At 35.7% G+C, this 20,538-nt stretch overlaps 1 protein-coding gene across 1 annotated transcript in view; it reads left to right on the plus strand.

The window, feature by feature from the left end:
- Positions 1-20,538, plus strand: part of PCDH11X (protocadherin 11 X-linked) — an 812,402-nt gene that overhangs the window by 575,623 nt on the left and 216,241 nt on the right. The window contains exon 8 of the mRNA XM_011995097.1: positions 10,484-10,682. Coding sequence (XP_011850487.1) covers positions 10,484-10,682 — 199 coding nt within the window. The remainder of the gene's footprint in view (positions 1-10,483; positions 10,683-20,538) is intronic.

Below are 20,538 nucleotides of genomic sequence, written 5' to 3' on the forward strand. Positions count from 1 at the left end.
TCATGACACCAGCTGCAGTGGGGGAGGTGTGACCAGGGTTGCATGCTCCATGGAGCCTGTGGGAACCAGGAGCAGGTGGGAGCCCCGCCCCCTTCTGAGTTAGAGGAGTGAGAGCCTCGCCCTCCGAGGTGCAGTTTCAGGGGTCCAGCTAGGATTGCTGCTCCCAGCATCCTGTGCTCTTGGGAACCTGGGAAGCCCTCCTGCCCCAGCAGGCTTTAAAGTGCCTGCTTCTGCTGCTTGGCCTCTCAGCTCTCCAGCTGCCCACTCCAATTTTGGAGCAAAGTGGAGGTCAAGCCTAGGCACTGTGGCAACCTGGTGGAATGTGTGTGAGCATTTGGTGGTGCTGACATGCCCATGGCTGCCTCAGCCCCCTCCAGACTTTGGCCACCCACAAACAAGGGAGGGAAGCAGAGGGGGTGCTGAGGTCAGCTGGGCATGGGCCTGAAGATGCCCTTTGGCATGAACGGCCTGGGTGCCATGGATGACATGATTGATAGTGGGCACCAGGGTTGACATGATTGATAGCATCAGGAGGCATACAGGCTTCTGCTCAGAAAGGGGCAGGTCCCTGGTGAAGTCCCACTTTTCTGTCAAAGAAAGCCTGAAGCCTGGGGGCCTGTTGGCCAGTTCCTCAGACCAAAGTGAGAATATGTGCTTTTTCTGGCCTGCCCATGGCTGCCCATCGACCAATCAACATGAACTTTCTCCTGTCTCAAGCCCGTAAAAACCCCAGGACTCAGTCAGAATTGAGCAAACAACAGGATGACCTAACTGCTGATAGGAGCTACCCACTCCGGGTCTTCTGAGAGCTGCACTGTCACTCAACAAAGCATCTCTTCACCTTGCTCACTCCCCAGTTGTCTGTATACCTCATTCTTCCTGGACACGGGACTCAGGACCCACCAAATGGCAGGACTGAAAGAGCTGTAACACAAACAGGACTCAAACACCACCCTCCCACCCCAACTTGCCACGTTGGGGGTGACGAGAAGGAGAAAAGAGAGAAGAAGAGAAGAGCTGTGCCCCTCAGGGAGCCTGGACCTAGCAGCTCCCTGAGCCAGGACTGTGACACCCTCTTTGAGGCTCTGTGGTTCCTGGCATCTCCAAGCTTCCAGGCACCACCATGTTCCCTGGTGCCCAATTCACTTGCAGTACACTTGGTTCAGCTGCAGCCTTGCAGGGATCCAGCGCCCATGCTGGCACCTGCAGCTGCCCACTTCATCACAGCCAGCATACCTGGTTATGCACAGTGGCCGGAACCTGTGCTTGCTCACTCACACACCCCTCTCCTCCCTGCATCTGACTTGCTCTTGGCAGGCATGGGATCTGGGCTGGTAGCGAGACCCAAGTGCAGCATGCCAAGCTGAGTGGGTGGAATAAGCCCAGTGGGCCCTAGCAAAACTCAAGCAAAGGCACCATCGGCCACAGAGGTTTCTGTCTGGTGAAGCAACACCCCAAGGATCTTGTGACATTTGCATGATTAACAAATTAGGTGATTTCTACGTAGCTGATGTTTTGAAAACCACTTGATAGCTACTGGTTGCAGTAGCTAGCTATCGATTTTATCCAAATTTGCATGCCCTTATCTAATTCCCAAATGTTATGAAAGGCAACAAAAGTAGTGTTACAAAAAGTCCAAATAATATATTGGAGGTAAATATATAAGATTGATTTATGGGTTTTAGAGTTGGAGACTATATCTTTCTAGTAGTGTCTATTCCCATCCTCAATTTGGAAATAATTAAAAAGTATATGTATATACCTTTTTAAGAAAAATGAAAAGGACAGTGCTTACTCCTGGGACTATAGCATAATGATCTTTTAAAAAAAAATTCTTTAACTTGTCAGTCACTTTGAGGTTATTTTTAATACTGTGTGTGTGTATGTGTGTATGTGCGTGTGGAGTATGTGGGTGTGGTAGACAGTATGTAGCGATATTTTTGTTTGTATGGAAAATAAGTAGAGGAGAGTCTGCTTTTAGAAGAAATACACCTCTGTAGAGTGATCCACAAGTAAAAGACTACAGCAACACTACAGATATTAGTTGATTACAATTCCTCCCCACGACTCCACCCACAACTATATTTACCACAACGTTGCTTGCTACTATCTTCCACACTGGTGAATATTATTACTGGAAGATGCAACTATTTTAATTTATTATTTGATTATCTATGATGATTATAGAACTTCAGGTTTTTTTTAAATGTAAGAAAAGTTCAAAGGAAACATTGGTCTATTCATCTCATATTAATTTCCAGGAAGTGACACATATTACATAAGTAGCAATCGTTTTTCATGTGCTAATGAATACCAGGTAAAAAGATGAAATAAACATGTTTCATATACACAAGAATGGGTCTAAAACAAACATGCTACTACTATCCATAAACTCAACACACTAAAGAAATTGCTGGCATACTAGCCGATGTGTGCATTCTCCAATTTTATTAGGAATATATTCTAGTAATTATTATTTAAAAACTGATATTTATTCACCATCACAGCTTTTTGTTGCATTTTTTGCTAACATTAAGCAAGAAATATTTTGATCCAAGTGTTTATGTAATTAATGACAATGCCAGGTTTTTCCTCTTTCGTTGTGTGCTACAAAATTATTCTAACATCTAATCCAAGTCAGAAACCATCTGTTGCTTGAATGACATTTGGTTTGTTTAAAATGTATCGATTAAACAGACATATTGTGCAACTACAGCAAAGGGAGAACTATTTTGCAAATACAAAGGAGTGACACCAGAGACAAAGCAGTGTTCAAACCAAACTTGTGGCTTATTTTATGGAAACATATTTTCAAATAACAACTAGAAAAACTTAACTATTGACTAATATTCTTAAAAATAAAATGATTATTTGGATCATATGAGATCCATGATTCCATTATCTCCCACGCCTATTTCATCACTGACAATGGAGTAAATAGTATAGGTTTGATCTTGTTAATTATGCTAGTAGACTACAGGGACAAAAAAGAAAAGGGTTGACAGGATAGTAAAAGCTCTGAAAACCATAACAAATTAGGATGGGAATTATAGCCTGGAATAGGAAGACTTATACATGAGTCTTAACTATCTTCAAACACAGGAGGGCTTGTCATACAGAAGAAAGATCACACATATTTTCTGTAGCTAAAGGCAGAGCTAAAGAAAATTGGTGGGAATTTCTCCTTCTGTCAATGTTTTCTTTTCTAGCAGCTACCAACCCTCCTAATACACACTGTGAGCTGGAGAAGCAGATATCCAAGGTTGTTAAAGTTAAAAATAAAAGCAGAGTATGGTAGATATGATTCTGAAAACAAACTTTGTGATAAATACTTCAAGGATTTACATGCCTTTATTTCCCCACTTACTTCCTGATATGAGGTTCTTTTAGGATAGCTGAGGCTATCAGATAACTATTGGATAGTCAAGGTGCTTTGGTAATTCATAAGTTTAAATGTAAGTCACTAAATATGGATGTGGTTAGTACCAAAAACAATGTAGATATTTCTACTATTCTTTTTTTGACTGATAATTAGGCTTTTCATTGAAACCATTGTCTATTTTAGTTTTAATATTTGGTTTTAGTATTACTTAATGGCTTTTTTGACACATGCCAGTTTCAAAGCATGTTAAGTTTCAATTCTGTCATATTTTAAATGTTAGTCAAAGAACTGTAGTTTCTCAAACATTCACAATATTGCTATTTCATTTTCAAAGTTCACACAACTGTGGTAATAGGCAATTTAACAATTTATAAGCAATAACATTCCCGAAAGAAGAAGCATCATCTTGCATATCTACAAATAGATTATTTCCATTCTGATTGAGCTGAAATGAGTTATGATTCAAGGAAAGAAGGAAAGTTGCCTGCTTATAATGCCATGTAGTCTTCTAATCAGCAAAACATATGTCTGGCTCTGCCCCTCCCCTCCCCCGCCCCACAAAACATATACCATGAAAAATGTAATGGCAGAATAGTCAGAGCTAGGAGATCAACTGACTCAATGTATTTTATGAAGCTACAATGTAACTTCATAAAAAGCCTCCAACACATGCTAGTGATGTGTTATGGTACTTAAAAAAAATAGCCATGAAGGGTAAAAACCCCAGAAACATGAGAAATGAGACTATTCACAATTTATGAAATGGAGCAGTGAGGCCGAGAGCAGTGGCTCACGCCTGTAATCCCAGCACTTTGGGAAGCTGAGGCGGGCAGATCACAAGGTCAGGAGTTCAAGACCAGCCTGGCCAATAGGGTGAAACCCCGTCTCTACTAAAAGTACAAAAATTAGCCGGGCTTGGTTGCGGGCGCCTGTAGTCCCAACTACTCGGGAGACTGAGGCAGGAGAATGGCATGAACCCGGGAGGCAGAGCTTGCAGTAGGCTGAGATTGCACCACTGTACTCCAGCCTGGGCGACAGAGCGAGAGTCCATCTCGAAGAAGGAAAAAAAAAAAAGAAGAGAAGAGAAGAGAAGAGAAGAGAAGAGAAGAGAAGAGAAGAGAAGAGAAGAAGCAGTGAAAACGCAATTAGGCCAACAGGTCAACTGATCCATCCTGCAAAATGACTTGAATTGGTAAAGTAGAAAGTTTTATGACTGCAAATTTCAGGGCCAAGCAGTAAAGGCCTGCTACAAAATAAAAAGGCCTGATATGTCATCTGTGAGTTTTTACACTGGGAATTATGATCTTCACATGGGATATGTATGCTGGCCATATAATGCATATGAAAATCTTTAGTTTCTAAACAGCTCTTTGCACATTTTACTTTACGATATATTTAGTAATTATAAATCATTTGGCTAAGAGATAGTACCTATGGAAAAAAAAAGCAGAAATCCTCTGACATCCAGAATGAAGTTGTTTACTATTATAAAATGTGGGGACTTGGAATCTTCAAGTATTCTTAATAGTTTGAAATTCAAAATGTTTTATACATAAATCAAAAACAAACGTGCATATGGTAATCCTTAGAAAGTAATGAGACCCTACATATGATTACTCTTTCTAATCAGAGTTACTGGTGATGACAGTGAATCTAAAGGAAGATTGGGTTAGAGTGTATTAGATTTGAACTCATGGCGTGTGCAAGGTTGTATAATAGGTAATTCTAATAAGCCTTCTCTAACATGATACTCAAGTATTCTATAATTAGAATCACTGGGTCGCCTATCTGGATGCAGCTTCTTTGGTGCCAGATTAACCTGTCCCAAATGCCACTTGCATCATGTTATGAAATGTAAAAACATTTACCTGATAATTAGTATGAAATGATGCCTTCATGAGGTTTAATGGGCACAAGAATGTTAGGGATTTGGTATTTAGTCTGTAAATGATTTATGTGAGTGACACCAATATAATGTCTGGGTATTGTGTTCTGGAATTCTGATTCATTTGAGCTAAAAATGAGGTGTGTAGATTTTAGGGAGAGGCATCCTGTGTTATTTCTCTCTGCTACTGGCAGGAAATAACTAGCTATTCAGGGCAAATATTTATTCATGAAAACACCAAGATTTATTTCCATCCCATAAAGTCACTATTCCAGTCAGTAGATTTGTTTTCATTTCTGTGTCACAGCTTCTCTGCAGGGCTACAGACAGAAATTTGTCATGAACAAATTATAACATGAATATTAACGTAGTAGCCCTTTTATACTGTACAATAATTATCTTTAACCAGCTTTTCCATATTGACGAAATTAGCCTTCCAGATCAGAGGTCTGCAAACCATGGCTTTTAGAGCCAAATGATGAAGAATTTCAAGCAAAACATTATAGTTAAGAATACATAAAAGTATCTAAATTTTAAATTTTAATATTTGTATGTACAGTTTTATTGGAACACAGGCAGGTCCATTCAGTTTCATATTGTCTATGACTGTTTTTACACTACAAAATTAGGGTTAAGTTATTGAGACAGAGACTGTATCATATTGTCCACAAAGCCTAAAATATTTACTATCTAATTCTTTACAGAAAAAGTTTGCTGACCCTTCAATTTAGTGGTTATAAGAGGGGTCCTAGAGGATGATTAGTTTATTTTTCTTAAAACTGTAGTTAAATGTTGTGATTTTTTAAAAATTATACTTTAATTTCTGGGATGCATGTGCAGAATATTCAGGTTTTTTACATTTGTGTACACATGCCATGGTGGTTTGCTGCATCCGTCAACCTGTCATCTACATTAGGTATTTCTCCTAATGCTATCCCTACCCTATCTCCCTACCCTCCAACAGGCCCCAGTGTGTGATGTTCCCCTCCCTGTGTCCATGTTTTGTCATTGTTCAACTCCCAATTAAGAGTGAGAACATGCGGTGTTTGGTTTTCTGTTTCTGTGTTAGTTTGCTAAGAATGATGGTTTCCAGCTTCATCCATGTCCTTGCAAAGGACATGAACTCATCCTTTTTTATGGTTGCATAGTATTCCATGTTGCATATGTGCCACATTTTCTTCATCCAGTCTATCACTGATGGGCATTTGGGTTGGCTCCAAGTTTTTGCTATTGTGAACAGTACTGCAATAAACATGTGTGCATGTGTCTTTATAGTAGAATGATTTATAATCCTTTGGTTATATACCCAGTAAAGGGATTGGTGGATCAAATGGTATTTCTGGTTCTAGATCCTTGAGGAATTGCCACACTGTCTTCCACAATGATTGAACTAATTTACACTCCCACCAACAGTGTAAAAGTGTTCCTATTTCTCCACATCCTCTCCAGTATCTGTTGTTTCCTGACTTTTTAAAGATCACCATTCTAACTGGTGTGAGATGGTACCTCACTGTGATTTTTATTTGCATTTCTCTAATGACCATTGATGATGAGCTTCTTTTCATGTTTGTTGGACGCATAAATGTCTTCTTTTGAGAAATGTCTGTTCATATCCCTCTTCCACTTTTTGATGAGGTTTTTTTTTGTTTTGTTTTGTTTTTTGTAAATTTGTTTAAGTTCTTTGTAGACTCTGGCTATTAGCCCTTTGTCAGATGGATAGATTGCAAATATTTTCTCCCATTCTGTAGGTTGCCTGTTCACTCTGATGATAGTTTCTTTAAATATTGTATTTTATATATATATAATGAACTTCTACGTAGATCCAACAAGCTATTGACAATGTTTTAGTTTATTTACAAGAATGCAAATGTCACCACCCAGTGGGTTCACCTTGCCTGCTGCCTAGACAGAGCCGATTTATCAAGATGGGGTATTGCAATAGAGAAGGAGTAATTCACACAGAGTTGGCTGTGTGGGAGTCCAGAGTTTTATTATTACTCAAATAAGTCTCCCTGAGCATTTGGGGAGCAGAGTTTTTAAGGACAACTTGGTGGGTGGGGAAGCCAGTGATCCAGGAGTGCTGATTGGTCAGGTGCAAAATCATAGAGATTCAAAGCTGTCTTCTTGGGCTGAGTCAGTTCCTGGGTGGGGCCACAAGATCAGATGAGCCAGTTTATCGATCTAGGTGGTGCCAGCTGCTCCATCAAGTGCAAGATCTGCAAAATATCTCAAGCACTGATCCTAGGAGCAGTTTAGGGAGGGTCAGAATCTTGTAGCCTCCAGCTGCATGACTCCTAAACCATAATTTCTAATCTTGTGGCTAATGTTAATCTTACAAAGGCAATCTAGTCCCCAGGAAAGAAGGAGGTCGGCTTTGAGAAAGGGCTGTTAGTGTATTTGTTTTAAACTATAAACTAAGTTTCTCTCAAAGTTAGTTCAGCCTATTCCCAGGAATGGACAAGGACAGCTTGGAGGTTAGAAGCAAGATGGAGTTGGCTAGGTTAGATACCTTTCACTGTCTCAGTCATAATTTTACAAAGGCGATTTCACAAGGGCTTATTTAGTACTCTGAGGCTTTAGAGTTGAAGCAGCTAAACTTTTTGTAAACTTTTATGAAACTTTGCTTTTGAAGAATATAGCATTGATGATTATTTCAGTAGCTCCATACTAAATATCTTTAGTACTAATAAATAATAGATGACTGACAGGCTAGGTAATCCATGTATTTTAATGTCCTGTAATTCAGGGTAACATTTGGATTATGTCTGTATAGAGGTGATCAGAAGACGACCTGAAGCTTTTATTTTCCTCTTTACACTGTGGGTTCTAGATACAAAGACAAACAGAAAAAGGGATATTGACCAGGAAAAAGCACACAAAAACATATTTCAATTGCATTATTTACCTGATAAATGCTTTAAATCTTAGAAGGTACAATGTGGTTTAATCAGATAATACAGCCAATCTCACTCCTCACAGCTTCCACACAACCTAACACTCATCCCCCAATAAACTAAAACCAAGGCTGGGTGAGGTGGCTCACGCTTGTAATCCTAGCACTTTTGGAGGTCTAGGTGGGTGGATTGATTGAGCTCAAGGGTCGAGACCAGCCTGGGCAACATGGAGAAACCCCATCTCTACCAAAAATACAAAAAATTAGCTTGGCATGGTGGTTCGCACCTGTGGTTCCAGTTACTTGGGAGGCTGAGATGGGAGGGTCGCTTGAGCCTGGGAGGTGGAGGTTGCAGTGAGCCAAGATTACATTCCAACCTGGATGACAGAATGAGACCCTGTCTCAAAAAAACAAAACAAAACAAAACAAAACCAACAACAACAAAAACCTCTGCCTTCTGAACTCCTCAATATTACTCAGTTCCAGCAAACTTTTCTTTTATTCCATTTATTTTCTGCTCGTACTAATTCTGCTAAGAGTTACCTTAACCAACACCACCCGCGACTCCCTCTGAGAGGCCCAAAAGAATTATGTCTGGCTGTTACACTTACATGTAGAAAATCAGCAGACTATTTCTCATTAGAAGGAGTAATTTTATGATCATAAGCATATTCCATGAGATATATTATATGACATATTACATGCATTAGTCATTTTCTCATATTTTATTAAGACTTTAATGTAAAAAGTAATGGCTAAAAATTAAAGAAGATTCAAGTGAGCTACTTAAATATATGCATCTATTATATTTTCATATATCTTCCAATAAGTTTGAAGTATGATATTCAAATCTTTTCATAGCTCCATCTAAAGAAATGGCTGACTGTTAGACCTGAATTTGTGAAAACATATGCATTCTGTTATGAAAATGCCTAGGACCTAAATTATTGTGATCTTTGATGTATGTAAATCTCTTAAATAAATTATACCTAATTTGAAGCTTTCATGCTGTCAGTAGTTTAGTGCTTTGGTTGATCTATTGTTACATAGCAAACCATCAGTAATCTTCAGGGACATAAAAATCAATAGTCCTTCTTAATTTTTAGGTCAGGAATTTAGGTAGTGTACAGCAGATATAGCTGTTTCTGCTCCATAGTGACTGCTGCCCTAAGTAGGGGGTGCTCAAATGTCTGAAGATGGTTAGGATGACTCCAATAAGGCCACCAGCTAGAATGTTCATAATGGGTTCTTCATGTACATAGCTGGTGCCTGAACTTGAGTGGCTGGAACAGCTGGGCCTCTCTAGGCATTGTAATCTCTTTTTATACAGTCTTTCTCTGCAGTTAGCTTGACCTTCCCCACAGTATGGCATGATCCCGGTACTCAAACTACTTTCAATGCAGCCGTTATTTTCCGTGGTGGGTTTTCCAAGGGTGCAAAGCAGAAGGTACAAGGTTTGATTACAGAGTCTGTGCAGATTCAATGTGGTCTCAGGCTACATGAAAGTCTGAATATCAAGAGGTGATGTCCACTGGGAAGCCTATTTTTAGAGACTACTACATATAGCATAGAAATGCTGCAAACAAAAATACTGCTACAAGATCTGGTGAAGATGTTACAAACTTCTTTCAAAAACCAAATGCCTCCTCTTTATATTTTTACTTGTATATATATTTTTATATTCTGCTAGGAATACCATTTATGATGATAACTATAGTTTGTTTTTATAATTACCATTAACTGTTATCCATATTATATAATTATTTTTTTTCTTAGAAAGTGAAATCAATATAAATACATTCCAATTCAAAATTTTGTCCCTAAGATTCTTCTAAAAGATGATGTACTTTTAGTTTTCTAAGCCTACATGATTGAATAAATTTGTGTTATTATTTACAGTTTCAGCCCACTAGCAACTTACAGATACAGCAAAAAAGTATGGTTATGTTTATCCACACTTATTATTCAAAAAATAAGTTATTGCCAAATAATACTTAAATAAATACATGTTGAAATGATGATTAGAATTTCCGGTTTGCTCAAATATGCTAAAAAGTTGACTGTCTCTTGCTTTAGAGCAAGTTGACTTTCATTCTGCATCTAGCTATGCCTTGTTTCGAAATATAATGGGAGCAACACTGCCTTCAGGTGAAGGTTTGAACACAGAAATGCTTATTCACAAAAGCCTGAAATTGTTCGCAACTCAAGATAATGTTAATGCGCCTTCACTAGATAGCCAAAATAATGCATTTTCTAAATTACAGGCATTAACCAATTATTCAGATCGTATCTGAAACCCTGTCATTTTCATTCTCCCTTTCAGTCCCAGCGGCGTGTCACATTTCACCTGCCAGAAGACTCTCAGGAAAGCGGCAGTGATGGTGGACTGGGGGACCAGGATGCAGGCAGCCTTACCAGCGCATCCCATGGCCTGCCCCTTGGCTATCCTCAGGAGGAGTACTTTGATCATGTCACACCCAGCAATCGCACTGAAGGGGATGGCAACTCCGATCCTGAATGTAGTAAGTGATGCCTCTCTGGTTCCTCAATATAAACGGGTTTACTGTGTTTGCAAGTCAAGCTATCATAGTCATAATAACATGGGCTAATTCATTATGTTATTGTGCATAGTGACACATTTTTGAAAGGTAAACATACAGAATTAGATGGATGGCATGTATGCAGCAGTTGATAATATTTTAAATGTATGATCATAACTACTGTGAATGAAATTTATTATAGTGACTTTGTTAAGGCATAGATAGAATTTCCCTTTATGTACACCTGTAGATTTATTTGTATATAAACAGCCAATTTATTTTATTTTATTCATTTATTTTTGAAGGTGTAAATTTTTTCTGATATATAAAAATTATTTTCTAGATTTTATTTTTATTTTTAGTAGAGAGAAAAACCATTGACAGTTATTTTCTTTCTGAGGAAATAAGAGATCCTGACTCCAGTGTAGGAGAGTACATCTGAGGTTTTCAGTAATATACTGAAATCACACACCTGTGCCATGTTACTGTTTAGAAAGGTATTCACATTTGGTCTTCAGACAGAAGGCACAAAATCTGCATTTTACAAATTCCAAAGATGTTGAACTCTTTAAAGGGATCATAGAGTTGATATTAAATAAAACTTCATTAAATGTATCATCTCGAACGTGTAGTGAACAACCTCGCTGATTTATAATTTCAGGAAATACAAAATTTGATAAGATATATATTTCTCAGAAGATTCTTGAAACTGCAAGAAGCTACAATTTGCTCCATTTATGTTATATACATAAAAGTATATAGGTACAAAAAGGTATACAATATATGTGAGAGAAAAGTCATAGCCATAAACCAATATGAAAAAAATGGGCCAAATACCTGGCAAAAACATAAATAAGGTAATATAAACCAGACATTTTGAAAGATTATTTTGAGCATTGTGGATGGCAGGGATGTATAATTCAAGTAAAGCTTCTGGCCTTTAGAACAAAATAGCTTCCCTATCATTGTATTTTAATCCTCTATTTTTGAAACTTCAAAAAATAGGGAAATGGATTGGTTACACATTATGATATAATCTAAGGCTAAACATATGAAACCAATGACAACATAACATCAACTTTTTCTCTCTACAAATTTAGATGCTATATATTATAGGTATTTTAGTATAAAAATATTAGAGACTTTTGAGTCAGCAAGTTCAGACAGTCCTAAACATCTACTGGATAGTAGATGTTTTCAATTTTATACTTTCAATTTTATACTTGGAATAAATGATCAATACTTGTTCTGAAGATAAAAAAATCCCCTATACCTTGTATCACTAAACTATCTTTAATTTACTTTGTATAGCACAGCATAATGACTCCTGGTGGAAATACATAGTTGTGATTATATTTACTTGTGTAATGAACTAAGAGCCAATCTCTAATAAGAATATGATCATACGTAACAAATATACATTAAACAAGGGTGCTACTGATGTTTTTTACTCCATAAATTATTGTTTTAGTTGTAGGTCTATCGTTGCCTGTTAAATAAGAATATAGAGTAATCCCAGCACTTTGGGAGGCCGAGATGGGCGGATCACGAGGTCAGGAGATCGAGACCATCCTGGCTAACACGGTGAAACCCCGTCTCTACTAAGAAATACAAAAAATAGCCGGGCGAGGTGGCAGCGCCTGTAGTCCCAGCTACTCGGGAGGCTGAGGCCGGAGAATGGCGTGAACCCGGGAGGCGGAGCTTGCAGTGAGCTGAGATCTGGCCACTGCACTCCAGCCTGGGCGACAGCGCGAGACTCCGTCTCAAAAAAAAAAAAAAAAAGAATATAGAAATGGAATAAGTATCATTCTTATATACTATAAAGAGTTGATTCCTTTGCACGACATGTGTTACTAAGCCTCTTTCATAGAGGATTGCGTAGCAACAATTAAAGAGTAAACTCAGAGTAAGCATCCACAGTGCACATCTCACCCTGAAATGAAATTCCAACTGAATGAGACTCAAATGGAATACTGTTGATAATAATAGGAGAATTGGTATGCATTAGAAATAATAAAACATTTAACATTAAATATAGCTTTTTAATCTCAATTATATCTAGAAATAAGTAGTTGTTTTAAAAAGTATTCAAACACATAGTTCTTAACAGAAGCTGATCTTGTTTATAGTTAATGATATAAGTGCTAACATCGATGTATTAGCTGACATAGCTAGCGGCTTTTTTTTCTTTTTTTTTTAAAAAAAAGGATGTTTTCTATCAGGAGCTAAACATTTATCTCTTCTAATTATATTGACACCATTATCTTGAACATTAAGTATCTTATTCATCATTACAGGGTGAAGGACTCACAAATTTTGCATTGGAAACTTTAGTTGCTAAATTGATTGTATTTTAAAATTGAGATGTCTGTGGGCAATGATAATAGTAAAGTAAATTATATATTTTGCTGCTTATTATTTTAATAAACATATGCAAAGGGTAGATATAATTAAAAATGAATGTCTATTTTCTACAAGTCTAACAATATTGTTGAGTGAATGTTTAAATGTTATTTTTTACTATGAATAATACTAACAAACTGCTCTCCTACTAAACATGAAACCTCCCCCTAAATCATGTTCCAAGAAAATTTTGGTTAGGTGTTTTGTTTTGGGACAGTCAGAGACCTTACTAAAAGGGCAAGAAGCGCAATAATTTACTTGAAATGAAGTTCCATTGTCCTAATGTGTCACAGTAGTGAAATGTTTAACATAGTGTATGTGCGTGTGTGTGTGTGTGTTTTGTTTTAATTAAAAAGAAAAAACATAGCTGGTTTAGAATTGGCCATAGCAAAGTAATCTCTTTAGGCTATTACTGATGATAAGGTATTCTGATTCTTCAAAAAGCAAAGCTATAGCTCTGAAATAGTACCCAATAATGGGTTTTGTGATATGGAGCAGATGCCAATAAACTGTGCAGTGTTAGTCAATAGCACCACAAATAGGAATGCAAAGTGTTAGAGGAAATAAATGCTGTCCTTAAGCAATGGAATTAATTTTCACAGTTCCCATTTCATATTTTGAAACTTATTACATCTTCAATCTGCTTTCTTTCTTGCTAGAGAATTGCCAAAAATAGCACACAGTTCTGCAAATCCTTTGTAAATTCACAAAACAGAAATAAATATGACATTTATGAGTAAGGGTATTCTGTAAAATTTGCTAGAGGGATTTATTAATACTGCTTTAAAAATATAGTTCCCTGGTGGATAAAAATCTGCTGTTTAGATGAAGAAATCTCACAATTCATTCTCTTAAGTCTTTTGCCAAGACTATTAACTTTCCTTTTTAAAATAAAGAAAACAAACTCAAGCCAATTATTACTTTTTGAGGAGACAAATTCAATAAAATATCCTGTCTCATTCCATCTCATTGTAGTTTATAATTGCAATCTCTTTACTGTGGCCAATGGACTAAGGGTCACTTAATGCCATTCCATACAATTCTGTCTTCCTTGGATGACAACCTATATTCCAGACCTCTCCTCCTACCATAGCCTCATCAGATTATTTTCAATGAACCCTGCTCTTTGAAGCTAGTTAATATGTTAAAAAGCAAAAACAAAACAAAAACAAAACAGAAACCCAATTCAAAAACAGCACTGATTGCTGCTGGGTTACTGTGGATACTGGAACAGATAATGTCTGCATTTGCAAAGGATTTTCTTGAGACACATTCATGGAGACACATGTGGCCTTGGTAACAAACAAGTTGTGAGTCTACTTTTGAGGGTTTTATATATCCATGTGTAGTGTTAACTCAGAGATTTGAGGATGGTGAGATCCTCTTGGGACTACTGTAAACACATTAAACTATGTATGGCCTTATGTTCTTATCTATTTATTTTTTAAGTAGTCTCAGGTAAAATATGATTTTTGAGCATATGATTTTAAAATGCTTTCCAATTTCTTTTCTAATTTTTTTTCTGTTTTTATAATTCAAACTGAGTTCTGAGACATATAGAAATATTAGCAAATGTGTATCACATTAAACTTCTGATATTTTTTACCAGTCTATGTATATGAAGCCAGGGTTTTTATGTTTTGTCCTCAAATAGAGAATGCATTGCTGCTCTTTCACTATAGGTAAGTTGGATCTAAAAGGGTAACTACTAATATTTTTATATTTCTACTGATCTGCTGGCATATTATAATTTTCCAACTTCACTGGAAGAGATAAAATAGCCATACTTCTTTGGAAGAGAAATGGTGAAATAGAGTATTGCTAAAGAGGCCCAAATCAGTCTTCGGCTTTCTTGCCATAAATCAGTTCAATTACAGAGAAAATCCACCTACAATGAAGAAGAGAATGATTTAGATAATATCAGTATTTTAATTTTCTTCAACTGAACAAGTTATGTCATCTGTATTTTTTAAAACCTCTTCATTGTATGTGGTCATTTCACACATGAAGTCACTCTATCTGAAAATGTGATAGCCAGTTTAGTGTCTAGCATTGAATCTTAAAGTAACAAAATACTTGAGTGAAATTTCTTCATCTTCCCCCAAAAAAGTTAATGCTTTTCCTCTTTTTTTCATACCATAGTCATTTCTGTGATACAAAAGAAGAAAACATAGAGTTTCAAGAACATCTAGAGATAAAAAATTATATATTTAAAATAAAGACAAATATATGTTTTTGTTAAAATGATGTCTGCTAGAGTTTATCTCAGGTTAGCACATCTGTTTGACATTCATTTTTATTTCAGTAGATCAGGTTTGCTTAGCACTCAAATACACTACTAATTAATTCACAACAAGGAAGTAATTAATCTTGCCCTGGCAAAGCACTTTGATTGATCTTCTCCCAGTAATCTAATAAATTGGTATAAAAAGTGGGAGACCAATTTGATTGACTAGAATGAATTTCTACTCAGAGAAATGCCAGATTTTCTCCTGATCTGCTAAGAGTATTGACACGACTAACACTAGGGTAATTACTAGTAAGTGTTTGAACATCTCATTATTTGAATATCTAATTCTAAAGGTAGACTACTGATAAAATTAAAAAATCAAAACCAAAAACTGTGAAACTTTTAAAGAATAAGCTAGTAATGGGTCGTTAAAACTCAGTCTTTCGTAAATAAAAACATTAGGAGTCAGTTGTCTAAAAGCAAAATAAAGCCATGGAAATATTTTTTCCTGGAAAATATTGATATACTAGTACCTTGGGGAAAGCAGTGATCTAATTAATTATCTAAAAGATTCAAGAAGAAAATATGATTCAATTATAGAAAAAAGGAATAGTATTGGTTAGTATATTTAAGAGGAGAGTAACACTTCTGATGTGGCTGAAAATCATCTGAATCCACATTTCAGCGAATGTTACCCATATAACTGTTAATTAAGTGTTTTTGTTTGCTGCTATATGCTCAGGAAAATTTGACTCCATAGGCTTTCTAACATTTATTTAAAATGCATTTTTGATGAAAGTCACATATCAATTCATGTATTACAACGAATAGAAAAGTGAATGGCATAATTTTGTTAATATTTTTACATAAAACAAATAGGAAATATATTCCACTTAAGAAAAAGAAGTTATGCTCCCTTTAAAGGTTAATTACGTAGCAAGGCCAATTCTGACTCTGCAGGCTATGTATTTGTAAGATTATTTCTTAAAACTGTGCTCATTAGCCTATATAACAGTGTCAGTCCATGGTAGAGAGCGGAGAGTAAAATAATTTAAACCAGCTCAGCAATCTTAATGTCATGCGTTTTGAAAAATTAATCAATATTTCTAAGGAATGACATTATCATTATCAATGATACCAGTTAATGTCTATTTCGAGAAAGAAGCTGGACTCCATGGCCCTGGGTTCTGGAAATATAGGACAAATGCCTGCTCTATTTCATTGCCTTGCCAACAGAAAATAATATATAGCTTTACGCTGCTATTGAAAATTTAAAATTTTCCTTAATATCTATTAACATTTTTAAGGTAACAATAATATCAAAATATCACCTTTATTCTTTTTCAAATGAAATATCATTGTAATAATTGATGCTGTCTATGATTACCAGTTTATTTTAGTCCCTGATGTGTTATGTAAATAGTGTTAGAAAAGTATTTATATATAAATAGATTATAAAGAATGGTTACACGCAAGAGTTCAATCATCTGCCGTAGTTTTAGAGAGAATAAGGTATACTTGGTAGTGATAGTAGTTTTTATAATACATGTGCTTAGGCAGGTAGAAACAGTGATCTGGTAGCAGACGCTCTGTGATGTATATTAATTTTACCATTTGAACAGACAAGCTTTTGAAAAGTAAATCTTTCTCTATTGAAGCTTATGAAAGTTTATAAATATATAATAATAAAAAAACGGATAAAACACATCTTATGATACCATCCTAGCATATTCAACTTCCCTATGTAAGAGATGGCATCTCAACGTAGACCAATTGAAAAAATGACTGCTAATTTGGAGTATATAGGCTCTGTGAAGGCAACAAAGGCTTTATGCTAGAGATAATCTTTAAAAAATTATAGAGGTCATGAATTAAAATGAGAAGTGTATCTTTAAAGTTGGAGACTTGAAGACATTTACAGGATTTTATTTGGGTGACAGTCTCTAAGATGAGTGTATCTTTAATATCTTAAATCTAATATGAATTAGATAGAGGTTAATCACTCAAAAGCAGGCCATTATAAGTAAAGCAATCTCTTATCTTGTCTTTTCTGTTTGAAAGTGACAAGCACTAAGAGATTGGCACAAGCTGCCAATTGAATGCCAATGCCATAAGATCTGGAATGTCAATAAGCTTGAATAATCACCTAAAGTGACAGAATAGGTGGCCTTCTCTTCACAATAAACCTTCTCTTACTTCTAAATTTTATTAAGCTTCCTACACCAAATAATAAAGGTCATTTAACATTTGTGTTTCTATAATTTATGAGCCATGAGGCAATTCATTTTATGACAACCTTCTTTCTTCTGCTTTTCAAAAAATCTTACTTCCCACTTTCCTTTGCCTATAACACAGACTATTTGCCATTTGTTATTATTTGTAGTTCTTTGAAAGTCAGTATAATCAGTCATTCAACATGTAGCATTTGAGTGACTTGGAATATTTAGTAGTGTTAGCCACACATCAACATCTTATTTTAAAATGATTTATAAATTTTAATGGATGAGGAGTCTTGTAGCAACATATTTTTAATCTCCATGACACTTTTAAAATTGTACAATAACTTGCATCTCTCATAATTGCTTTCATCAACAGAACATTCAACAACTAATGAATATATCAAGGAATTCATTTAAAAATGAATAACTATAGACCATCTGTCTTACCATGATTTCTGCGATTTTTAAATTTACATTTTATTGAAAGCTGAAGATGCTCAATAGAGAATAGAATAGAGATAACAGTGTTCACTTAGCCATTTTTTTCTCTATCTTAATCAATAATCTTAGAAATTGTTTTCCCAGTTCCACTAGGTACATGGTCTTTATCTGGCACTTCTTTTTTTAATCAATCATATATTGGAAATGTATGTATGCTATCTAAACAAACTTTTTCTGAATAGTGTATATGAAGTTAGCCGTTAAAAGTTTATCTTTTTCTTAGAAAATTCTTCTCTTGCAATTTGTATAGACCTCAAAGGCTCTGAGAAATCTGGTAATTTTAAATATTATTTTGGGGTATCTATTTAATTATACAATAAAAATATTTGAACATTGAGTAAGAATTTTTATTGCAGTAATTCATTTTGTAATCACTATTCATGAACCTTTTCAGCACAGACCATTGTAGGTAATTTGTTTTAGGCAATCACCTTAGGCATTACAGAACTCTAATCCGTTTACTGCAATTAACTAGCTCTGTGAACTTGGATAGGTCTTTTAACCTCACGGTGTCTCTTTTTCTTAATTTATATAATGAAGGGATTATACGAATCTCTAGTGCCCCTTCTAAGGTCATAATTTTGTAACTATTAAAATCCCAGAATTTACATGTGCAGGTGTTGCCTTTTACACTGTCTTTAAATTTTAGAGCTCTAAGGGACCTTGGGTGCTATTTAGTCCAGCTCCCTCATTATGCAAATGAGATAACTGAGAATTGGCCCTTTTAAGCAACAACTTAATGTTCTAAATTAAGATTTGATGTTTATCGTTTATTGTGTTCCAAAATAAGAGTCACTAATGTTGGTAAGCAGTTACTTTTGCAATTTAAATAAAACAACTCATGAGAAAAAAGTAGTATAAAATTTAGCATTATCATTACTCAAGGGGAATGTTATAATATATCCAAATGGAAAACTTTCTTACATGTGATGAGGCCCTTTTTTTTTTTTTAAAGCTTCCCATTTTAAAAATGCCCTTAAAGGGCATTTGGAGCAATATGGACTGCCGATTTCTAAAATTATTGTTTGTGCTAACCAGTGAAAGTATTGCAGAAAAAATTGTAAACATACTGAATGATAATGATCTCTATGTCAGAAAAACTAGCCACTCTTCACTGTGCTTATCTAATGTAGTTAAATTGTGTGTACGTGTGTGTATGATTACTTCCAGAACAACTTGGAATTAAAAAATGAATTTTAGAAGGTAAATTTCCTTTGAATATGATGAAAAGTACATAAACAGAATCTCCAGGAGGAGAAACGCAGAATATGTGAATATATCCTTTATGCATTCTGCTGTAAATTCAGCCCTTCCTTTATATGAAATTCCTGTGAGACTCCATGCTACTTCCACTTTCTAGAAGAATGAAGTCTCAGTTCAACAAACTGATTTTGATAGACTCAATCGACTGAGTTCATAGCGTGACATATAGTCAAAATGTTTTGGGTAAACCCTATTATAATAGTCCTTTTTGGACAATGATTAGAACTTGAGATGAAAGCAGAATAACTTTTATAGTTATATAAATGTCCTATAAAAGTTATCCTGATTTCGGCTGGGCGCAGTGGCTCATGTCTGTAATCCCAGCACTTTGGGAGGCTGAGATGGGCAGATCACCTGAGGTCAGTAGTTCAAGACCAGCCTGGCCAACATGGTGAAACCCCATCTCTACAAAAATACAAAAATTAGCCGGGCATGATGGTGGCTGCCTGTAATCCCCGCTACTTGGGAGGCTGAGGTGGGAGAATCGCTTGAATCTGAGAGCAGGAGGTTGCAGTGAGCCGAGATGGCACCATTGCACTCTAGCCTGGGTGGGTGACAGAGAGACTCCGTCTCAAACAAAAAAAAAAAAAAAAAAAAAAAGCTATCCTGCTTTTATCTCTAGTTCTAGTTCTAATGGTCTGAACAGAGTCCAACTCCTTTTCATTTCTACTTGTTTATCCTAGAGATGAAAAGGAGTTGTACTCTGCTCAATCCATTAAATTATATGAAGTTTGTCTTACATATAAAGTCTGTCAGCTTTTTATTTATACTAATAGATGACATCATAGAAATTGATGCTCTGGATTAAGAAAGTCATGCAAAAATAAAAATATTTTGAGAAGAATACTTGATAATCTTGAAAATAGCATCAGTTTTATAGGACAATATTATTGAAGCATGTAAAAAAACTGAGTTTTAATTAACTTTTAGAAAATTCCACTCCTACTCTTTGGATTATCAATAGTGCATTGCAAGGTTCACTTGACTCACTATAATTTTTATTTTAATGATGTAGTTTTCCAGGGTTGAGTTTAGACTGTGATTTCTTTAGATTTATGCATGTAACAATCTAAAACTGAACTTGACAATTTGGTCTAATTTATTTTTCCATTGAACTGTACTCTGCCTGTCTCTTTGGAAAATGTGCATCCTCATATTGCGTAAATACCTCTTAAATTTGATTTGAAGGAGGAGTCCATTTTTTTTTTTTTTTTTTTTTTTT

This window comes from Mandrillus leucophaeus, unplaced genomic scaffold (assembly GCF_000951045.1).
Source record: "Mandrillus leucophaeus isolate KB7577 unplaced genomic scaffold, Mleu.le_1.0 Scaffold470, whole genome shotgun sequence".
In the NCBI taxonomy this organism is placed as follows: Eukaryota; Metazoa; Chordata; class Mammalia; order Primates; family Cercopithecidae; genus Mandrillus; species Mandrillus leucophaeus.